Source organism: Carcharodon carcharias, chromosome 7 (genome assembly GCF_017639515.1).
Source record: "Carcharodon carcharias isolate sCarCar2 chromosome 7, sCarCar2.pri, whole genome shotgun sequence".
Lineage (NCBI taxonomy): Eukaryota > Metazoa > Chordata > Chondrichthyes > Lamniformes > Lamnidae > Carcharodon > Carcharodon carcharias.
This window is the reverse complement of record NC_054473.1, coordinates 52131608-52141892: the sequence shown is the minus strand read 5'-3', so window position 1 is coordinate 52141892 and position 10285 is coordinate 52131608. Positions and strand designations below refer to the sequence as shown.

Below are 10285 nucleotides of genomic sequence, written 5' to 3'. Positions count from 1 at the left end.
AATACAACTCTGCCAGCAAGCCTTCGCTTCCGGGAGTTTTACTATTCTCAAAGGACTCAAGGGCCTTAGTCAGTTCATCAGGAGTTAGCGGTTTGTCCAGGCTCTCCCGTGTACTGTCGTCTAAGACCTCCATGCTAGAGGACAGGAAGGACTGGGAGGCCGTGCTGTCTGTGGGCTTCACGTCATACAATCCGGCATAAAAGGATTTGCTGATTCTCAAAATGTTGGACTGTGATGACTTTACTGAGCCGTCTTCTTCCTTCAGGTTGCTGATCACCGAGCTCTCTCTGTGTACGTTTTGGAAGAAGAAACGTGAGCATGTCTCATCCTGCTCCACGGAGTGGACTCTGGAACGGAAGATGATCTTGGAGGCCTCCGAGGCAAAGAGCGAGGCTTGCTGGCTCTTCACCTCTTGGAGTTCTTCCTTGACATCGACCCCTATTGACCGCAGCCGGAGCAGATTTTGCATGTTTTTCTGGAGTCAGGACACGTCTGGCCACAACCAGGTGTATCTACGCTGCGCTGTGTCTGCAGGGTTGCTGAAGACGTCGTGCAGCTTGGCATCCTTAATTGTTTCCATCAGGGATCTGGATGTAGCGTCCAATCTGCTGTCAGCCCTGCTGGATCGTCCAGTCGCATCGATGATGCAGTTGAATTCACCCCTTTCTCACCACCAATGCTGCTTTTCAGTACTGCTTTTCCATAAAATTGTTCCTGACACAGCAGAGCAAGAAAAGATCTCCTCAAGGTCAGAGGTTCCTTGTAAAGTCATTATTGTTTGTTAATCATCAAATTCCTTCCCACTGTTGTTCTGGCAACATGCATCAAGTAAACATGAGACACACTATATTGTGATGCACATTACAGCTAAAACAAAATTCCCTTTATGGCTCTTTGACTTTTATTGTTATAATTTTTATGTATTGTGCTGAATTTTATGCATTATTTTAAGTGCATGAAACAATTAATTAATATAGCAGATGATCAGTCAATATAATAGAAATGGTAGAAATTCAGATTTCCCTCTCCAATTACCTGACCTGACCAATTACCAAATACCTGCAGCATAAACCTCCTTTTTACATTGGTTATTTACCACAAATATATGCTTTGTGTGTAAACAGACGGGCCTTCTTCATTCCTTTATGAGATAACTCTGTTCCTTTATTTCAAAACATCTACACCATATTATATTCAATGACATTAAACAATCATGATCAATGTTCATTTTAGTCAGCCCTCCCTTGTAGACCAACTGATAAGTGAATAGAACCCCTTTATTTACTTTTCAGCTTGGGTTTCCCAGGCAGTCAACCAATCAGCTGTGGTCGCTGTAACTTTTTATGACTATTATAATTCAGTTCAATTGATTAGCTATCAACTCTCCATCACATCCAATGTTGATACTTGAGCCCTCATTTGATTGAGGGATATTATTTTGACCTGCACATCTAAAAATCTATTAGCATTACAACAACCCAACTGTTAATGAGATAGCATATCAGACCTTCCAATTTCATCTTTCAATTTCATAGCTGGAAATTTCACTGGTGTTTGCTTTTCCCAGAGTGACACCATTACATTTAACTTTTCTGTAATATCTGTTGAGAATAAGGAGACAGAATCTGTCCTGACATTTTACCATCACTCAAAGAGGAAATGTGTAAGAACATTTTGGTGGGCCAGCAAACCTACACTGTTGCCTTTTTAAGTACCTCTGATTCCTATTTTCCTAGAACTAAATGCATTCTGATATCATGGTCACGTGCAGCAATTTGAACATCACTTAGCAAGAGACAATACTATTATACACCCAGGATGCGTTAAAATTGATTCAAGAGGTTCTGATCATTGAACAATAAGTTTCTCTATATGCTTGTAACCTCCTCTAGATTCTTGTCCATTAAGAAAATCTATGTCACTCTGTCTTAATTATTTCATATTCCATTTAAGAATAGCTGGAGCTGGGTTCTGTTCTCTTTTCAAATGATTGTCCACCAGTTCTTGTACCTGTTCAGAGTAAGCAAGTAGAAGATAGAAGGTGGAAGAAGGCCAAAGGAATGTCGACAATGTTGTAAGTTGCAGGGCTAAGGTTTTAGGAGAGTTTCTGTGGGAGACAATGTGAGTAGTTGACGACAGTAGAGATTGAAATCTTCCCTATGGTACCCCACAAGAAGAGATAAGAAAATGCATTCAGTTGGTCTTTTCTGATCCCAGATCCCCTTCCCACAGTCATCACCTGGAAGGAAAGCCATACAGCTTCCCTGTGTAGGCCACAATTAAAATTACAGTCAGGGCACAATTACATCATCAAAACTCAATCTTATATTTAAAGAATAACTTGGCCAGTTTCTTGACATCTGGCTCAGAAGTGCAGGTTGAAATAGACAATGGGATAGGTGTGAGCTGTAAGCAAGTGAGCCATCTGGCTGATTTTAACTGCCTACCTGACCAATTCCCACTGGGCATCTAGGGTTAAAATCACCCCAGAGAAGTTTGTACTACCAAGAAGCACTGATTTATGGCAATCATCAATCTTGAACTGCTTGTTATGGACTTTGAAACAAAAACAGAAAATGCTGGAAAAACTCAGCAGATCTAGCAGCAGCTGTGGAGAGAGAAACAGAGTTAACATTTCGAGTCTGTATGACCCTTCTTCAGAGCTCTGTTTAACTCTGTTTCTCTCTCCACAGATGCTGCTGGACCTGCTGAGTTTTTCAGCATTTTCTGTTTTTGTTTCAGATTTCCAGCATCCACAGTATTTTGCTTTTATATTATTATTACAGATTTTTATGTGTTCAATGATAGTTGAACTGACTGACACAGCTGATAGGCTGATGGATTCTAAATCACACAAGGAAACAAAAAATGAGATTGAGTAGATTATCTGAAAGATCAAGGCAAATATGATGCTAATACCCTGCTGATCCTGGCAATTGAAGGTCAACATGGACCAAAAGTCTGTTGAACTCTGCCCTCTATGTGCAAATATCAACTCTGCAAATTTTTTTACTATGAATTGGCCCTGTCTTCAAATACATCTCCCCTGGCCCAGCAAGGTGCAATATACTGAATAGATTTATGTGTACATTTTTATTGTTTTTTCTGACATTTTCTATTATTCTAGCCAATATATAATTTGTGCTATGTCCTCCATCTATTCTAAGCTATCAGTTCTGTCCACTATGTTAGATCCCAGCATGACACAGTGGATATACGCAGCCCTCCATATACACATACATTTTCAACATGAAGGCAAGATAACATAATGGATACTTCTATCCTTTCTATCACTCATCCTGGGCACTCTTCTAAAGTAACACTGGGATGAGGTGACACCAAATTGCCAAGTGACAGGCTGACATGAGGCGAGGAGCACCTTTGTGCCATGGCTTCCATGATTCCATGATTTCATGATCGGGGATACCTTTTCCCAGTCCAAATGAATTTATGTTTTAGAAGGAGCCAGTTTAACCAGACTTTCTTGAGTCAAAGAAAAAATAAATTTATTAGTTACTAAAAACCTGAGAAAAAATAATAAAAACGCAACACACATACACAGATCAGAAATGAAGAGTTGAGTCCAAATAAAAGTTTTAAAAAATGATTTACGAATCAGTCTTTGGCGGAAGTAGGCTTTGACACCTTTGGAGGTGCGACATTCATGTTCTCTCGGGAGTCGTATAATCCACATAGCAATTTTCCATAAAGTGGTAACTTGACATTCTCAGCCATCTTTTGCTCAGTATCTGGTCTGCCTCTCCCCCTCCCCATCCCTCCTGCCCCTCCCTCCTCCTCTAACCCCACCCTCCTCCTCCACCTACCCTCCTCCTCCCCTCCACTCATCCTCACTCCCCCTCTCTCGTCCCCACATCCCCACACTCCCCCTCCCTCACCCACTTCCCTCCCTCCCCCTCTCTTGCCCCTCACTCACTCCTCCTCTCGCCCTACCCTCCTCCTTTCTCTTCTCCCGCACTTCTTCCTCTCCCTCCATCTAGCCTCCTCCTCCCCCCTCATCCTCACTCCCCCTCTCTCGCCCCTACACCCCCACCACTCCCCCTCCCTCACCCCCTTCCCTCCCTCCCCCTTCCTCCTGCCTCTCCCCTCTTCTCGCCCCGCCCTCCTCCTCCTCACCCTCCTCCCCCCACTCATCCTCACTCCCCCTCTCTCACCCCCATGACTCCACCCTCCCCCTCCGCTCCAACCCTCCTCCCCACCCCTCCTCTCTCCCCCCACTCATCCTCACTCCCCCTCTCTCACCCCCATGACTCCACACCCCCCTCCGCTCCAACCCTCCTCCCCACCCCTCTCCACTCTCCCCCTCCTCTCTCCCCCCTCCTCCCCCTCCCCCACATCTCTCTCCCCCCTCCCCTTCCCCCTCCTTCCCCTTTCCGCTCCCTCCACCCCTCCCCGTTCCCTTCCTCCTCCCTCCCCATTCCCTTCCCCCTCCCCCTCCCTCCCTTTTCACTTCCCCCTTCCTCCCTCCCTCCCCTTTCTCTTCCCACTCCCTCCCCTTTCCCTTCCCCTCCCTCCCCTTTTCCTTCCCCTCCCTCCCCTTTTCCTTCCCCCTCTCCCCTTTCTCTTCCCCCTCCCTCCCATTTCCCTTCCCCCTCTCCCCTTTCTCTTCCCCCTCCTTCCCCCTCTCTCCCCCTGTCCCCTTTCCCTTCCTCCTCCCTCCCCTTTCTCTCCCACCCCCTCTCCCCTTTCCATTCCCCCTCTCACCTTTCCCTTCCCCCTCCCCCTCCCCCTTCCCCCTCAATCCTCCCGCTCCCCTACTCTTCCCTCCCCCTACCCTTCCCTCACCCCCTCCCCTCCGAACCAACCCCCTCCCTTCCCCCCCTTCCCCACCATCCCCTACCCTCGCCCCTCTCCTTCCTCCCCTATCCCAGCAACGCCCTCCCCCCCACCCCTACCCCGCCTACACCCCTCCCCTACACCCCTCCTTTCCCCCACCCACCCTCCCCCTCCCCCCTATTTCCCCCTTCCCCCTCTTTCCCCCTCCCCCTTTTTCCTCCCTCCCCCTCCCCTCTTCCCCCGCTCCCTCACTCTTCCCCTTCCCTCCCTCCCACACTCTTCCCCCTTCCCTCCCTCCGCCGTCCCCCCTCTTTCCCCCTTCCCCCTCTACCTTTCCCTCCCCCTCTTGCCCCCAGCCCCTCCCCCATTTTCCCCCTCCCTCCTCTTCCCCCCTTCCTTCCTTCCCCTCCCCTTCCTTCTCCCTCCCCCCTTCATTCTCCCTCCCCCTTCCTACACCCCACCCCTTCCTTCCCCACTTTCCCCCTCTCCCCCTTCCTTCCCCCCTTTCCCCCTCTCCCCCTTCCTTCCCCCCTTTCCCCTCTCCTTCCTTCCCCCCTCCCCTTCCTTTCCCCCTCCCATTCCTTCCCCCCTCCCCTTCCTTCCCCCCTTTCCCCCTCCCCTTCCTTCCCCCTTTCCCACCTTCCCCCTCCTCCCGCTTTCCCCCTCCCCTTCCTTCCCCCTTTCCCCCTCCCCTTCCTTCCCCCTTTCCCCCTCTCCCACCTTCCCCCTCCCCCTCCCCTTCCTTCCCCCTTTCCCCCTCTCCCACCTTCCCCACTCCTCCTTCCTTCCCCCCTTCCCCCTCCTTTCCCCCTTCCCCCTCCTTTCCCCCTCTCCCCCCTCCTCCTTCCTTCCTTCCCCTTCCTTCCCCCCTTCCTTCTCCCCCCTCCCTCTCCTCCCCTCCCATTCTCCCCTTTCCCCCTCCATTTCCCCCCTCCCCTCCCTTCCCCCCCTCCCTTTCCCCTCCTCCCTTCCCCCTCCTCCCTTTCCCCCTCCTCCCTTTCCCCCTCCTCCCTTCCCCCTCCTCCCTTCCCCCTCTTCCCTTTCCCCCTCCTCCCTTCCCCCCTCCTCCCTTCCCCCTCTTCCCTTTCCCCCTCCTCCCTTCCCCCTCTTCCCTTTCCCCCTCCTCCCTTCCCCCTCTTCCCTCTCCTCCCTTCCCCCTCTTCCCTCCTCCTCCCTTCCCCCTCTTCCCTTCCCCCCTCCTTCCTTCCCCCCTCCCCTTCCCCTTCCCCCTTTCTCCTCCCTTCCCTCCTCCCCTTCCCCCTTTCTCCTCCCTCCCTTTCCCCCCACTCCCTCCCCTCCCCCCCTCTCCTCCCTTCCCCCTCCCTTTCCCCTCCCCTCCCTTTCCCCCCTTCCCCCTCCCCTCCCTTTCCCCCCTTCCCCCTCCCCTCCCTTTCCCCCCTTCCCCCTCCCCTCCCTTTCCCCCCTTCCCCCTCCCCTCCCTTTCCCCCCTTCCCCCTCCCCTCCCTTTCCCCCCCTTCCTCCCCTTCTTCCTTTCCCCCTTTCCCTCCTTCCTCTCTCCCCTTTCCCTTCCCCCTCAACCTCCCTCCTCCTTTCCCCTCCCCCCCTCTGACTGTTAACCCGGCAACATGGCGGCCTCGTTGACACTGAAGGTAGCGGGATCTCTCAGGAAAGGAGCCGGACGGCCGGCTCTCGCCTCCCGCCAGGTAGGTTCAGCGTGAGCGGGTGATGTGTGTGTTAGGGAGGGTGAGAGGAGAGCGGCTTCTCTCGGAATCGGCCCGGGGTCTGTGTGGGCTGCTCGGGCCCGGGCTCTCACTGCCGCCCGGGGAGCGGGGGCAGTTTCCCCGCTTTGCAGTCACAGGTTGGGGTGGTTTTGACCCTGTCCCCCTAATCCAGCGACGTGGCGGTTTTAAAGATTAATAACCTCAGTGGGCAAGTGACTGCAACCCAAAGAGATCATAACCTCTGTAATCCGTGACATTGTTTTAAAACATCTATCAGGAGACATTAAAGTGTCGCACTTTCTCTGAAGTTCTTTAATATTTTAAAGAGAGACCTTTTTCGGAAAGTGTTTTAGTTTGTTCGTACCATGAATAGTGTCAGAACATTTGAGTTTTATTTGTGTGACACATTTCGCTTCTAGTTTCCCAAGCTGCAACAAAATATCTGGTATGTGCAAAGTGGTTTCAGACTCCAGTGATTTTCATCGTGCCATCAGCGAACAGAGCACCCTGTTTAACTCAGGCACTCACAATAAAATCTTTTTCCTGACCTTTCCTTTAACTTTGTTCATGTAACTCACCAGCACGGATGGTGGGGTGACAAGTCAGTAACTTAAGGTATTGGGTATTAACTGGGGGGGGGGGGGGGGGGGGGGCAATTGTTGGACTCTCATGAAACTTAGAGATTGTGGAGTTGGCATCCTTTTTAATATCAGAATTTGTGACCATTAGCCAGAATTTAGATATCAATATAAATGCAGTGGCAAGAGGCCAGACTGATGCAAAATCTTTGACAATACAGAAATTTACAGGTTGCCAAAGGATGTCAGGATCAACCTACCTAAGAAATAGAAGCCGGATCACGGCTTATGCCACCTTGAGCCTGCTTCACCATTCAAGATGGTTATGGCTGATCTTTGACCTCAACACCACATTCCAGCCTAATCCCCATATCACTTGATTCTCTTCAAGTACTAAGATCCAGTGATCTAGAATATACTCAACAGAGCATCCACAGTCCTGTGGGCTAGAGATTTCCAAGGACTCTGTCAATCCGCTGAAGAAATTTCTCCTCATCTCAGTCCTAAATGTGCACCCAAGGTCTGGACTGCCCAGCCAGGGGAAACAACTTCTCAACATCCACTCTATGGAGATAAAAACAAAAAAACTGTGGATGCTGGAAATCCAAAACAAAAACAGAATTACCTGGAAAAACTCAGCAGGTCTGGCAGCATCGGCGGAGAAGAAAAGAGTTGACATTTCGAGTCCTCATGACCCTTCGACGGAACTTGAGTGAGTCCAAGAAAGAGGTGAAATATAAGCTGGTTTAAGGTGTGTGTGGGGGGGGGGGGGGGGGGGGGGGGGGGGGGGGGTTTGGGTGGGTGGGGGGAGAGAGAGAGAGAGAGAGAAGTGGAGGGGGTTGGTGTGCTTGTAGGGACAAACAAGCAGTAATAGGAGTGCAGTAAGTTCAGAGAGAGAGAGATTAGAATGGGTGAGAGGAGCAGAGAAATTGAGACGACTAATGTTACGCTGACAGTTCTCAATGAAAAGATCAAGAGAAGGTAAGAATCCAGAGGGAGGGGGCCAGGTGGAGGGAGAATATTGGAGATGGGTGAAAGGATCCATTGAACGGGGAGAGGACTCCTGCCCAAAGAAGTGAGCCCGGAGACGAAGACGGCGGAAGAAGAGTTCAGCATCATGCCGAGCCCGAAATTCATTGAGGTGAGGGCATAAGGGTATGAAACTAAGTCCTTTGCTGAGCACTGAACGTTCAGCATCGGAGAGGGGAAGGTCAGGGGGTATAGTGAATACACGGCCAAGGCTGGGATTGGAAGATGGGGTGGGGACGGAGGGACAGGCAGGGGTGGAGGGTCCTAGATGGGTGTTGGTGTCAATGAGTTGTTGGAGCTTGCGTTCCTTCGCAGTTGAGAGAAAGAGAAAAAGTTTCTTGTTGAGGCGTCGGATGAGCCGAAGAATAAAATGAAACTGGGGGCACGCGCAGCTTTGAAAAAGGGTGCGGCGGTGCTGCTGGAGGGAGAGGTCGAGTGTGTTCATATGGCGGCGCATGGCACTGAGTGTGGATTTCAGAATGTGACGGGAACAGCAGTCCGAGAAACGTTTTATGTCCCGGAGATACCTGTAATCCTGGGTGGGTTCGAAACATGAGGGGTGGAATTTCAGTTGAAATCCACGTGGGGTAATTCGGAGACGGAGACAGTCACTGAGAAAGGAGATATGGCTGTGAAAGCGGGTTTTAGTAAACACCTTGTCAAACACCAGGAGAGAAATGGAAAGCAATGAAGGTGAGCAAGGCAAAAGAGAGATACGGAAATCTTGTCACAGAGACGAACAGAACTTCTTCAAGGAGGTAGGCATTTCTCGAAGAGCAGTGGCAGTCAATTAAACACAGAGATAAAAAACAAAAAAACTGCGGATGCTGGAAATCCAAAACAAAAACAGAATTACCTGGAAAAACTCAGCAGGTCTGGCAGCATCGGCGGAGAAGAAAAGAGTTGACGTTTCGAGTCCTCATGACCGTTCGACAGAACTTGAGTGAGTCCAAGAAAGGGGTGATATATAAGCTGGTTTAAGGTGTGTGGGGGCGTGGTTTGGGTGGGGGGGAGAGAGAGAGAAGTGGAGGGGGTTGGTGTGGTTGTAGGGACAAACAAGCAATAATAGTTTGTCCCTCCTATTACTGCTTGTTTGTCCCTACAACCACACCAACCCCCTCCACTTCTCTCTCTCTCCCCCCACCCACACTTAAACCAGCTTATATTTCACCCCTTTCTTGGACTCACTCAACTTCTGTCGAAGGGTCAACTCCTTTCTTCTCCACCGATGCTGCCAGACCTGCTGAGTTTTTCCAGGTAATTCTGTTTTTGTTTTCCACTCTATGGAGCCCTGTCAGAATCACATATTAGAATGACATCACTTCTCATTGTTCTAAACTCCAGAGCACCTAGGCCCATTCTACTCAGTCTCTCATAGGAGAACCCTCTCATCCCAGGGATCAATCTAACACACCTTTATGGTCCCCACTGCTTAGAATAAAAAGTATATAGGCAAGTTAGGTATGGAGATCAAAACTATACTTGAGGTGTGGTCTTACCATAACTCTATATGATTGCAGCAAAACTTCCTTGCCCTTGTGCAGCTCCCACAACACTCAAGAACTTTGACACCATCCAAGACAAAGCAGCCTGCTTGATTGGCACCACATCCACAGACATTCACTCTCTCCACCATTGATGCACAGTAGCAGCTGTGTCTACCATCTACAAGATGCACTGCAGGAATTCACCAATGCTCCTTTGACAGCACTTTCAAAACCCATGACCACTACTATCTAGAAGGACAAGGGCAGCAGATAGATGGGAATACCACCAACTGGAAGTTCCCCTCCTAGTCACTCACCATCCTGACTTGGAAATATATCGCCGTTCCTTTACTGTCGCTGGGTCAAAATCCTGGAACCCCCTTCCTAACAGCACTATGGGTATACCTACATCACATGGACTGCAGCGGTTCAAGAAGGCATCTCACCACTACCTTCTCAAGGGCAACTAGGGATGGGCAATAAATGCTGGCCCAGCCAGCAAAGCCCACATCCCATGAATTAATAAAAAAATCACCCCTTGCAACAAAGGCCAACATATCATTTGCCTTCTTAATGACTTCCTGTACCTGAATGTTAACTTTGTTTTTCACGTACAATGAAATCCAAATCCCCCTGACCACCAATATTTACTAGTTAATCAACATTTATTATTTTTTCTTCAAACCAAAGTGAAAAGCCTTCACATTTCGCTACG

At 49.8% G+C, this 10285-nt stretch overlaps 1 protein-coding gene across 4 annotated transcripts in view; it reads left to right on the top strand.

Moving 5' to 3' along the window:
- Positions 1 to 6306: 6306 nt before the first annotated feature.
- The window catches only part of suclg2 (succinate-CoA ligase GDP-forming subunit beta), a 416386-nt gene continuing 412407 nt past the window's right edge, over positions 6307 to 10285 (top strand). Inside the window, exon 1 of one of the 4 annotated variants that reach the window (XM_041192068.1) lies at positions 6307 to 6458. In XM_041192068.1, coding sequence (XP_041048002.1) covers positions 6381 to 6458 — 78 coding nt within the window. In that variant the 5' untranslated portion in view covers positions 6307 to 6380. The remainder of the gene's footprint in view (positions 6459 to 10285) is intronic. The other 3 variants (XR_005943576.1, XM_041192066.1, XM_041192067.1) reach the window with 3 other exon arrangements.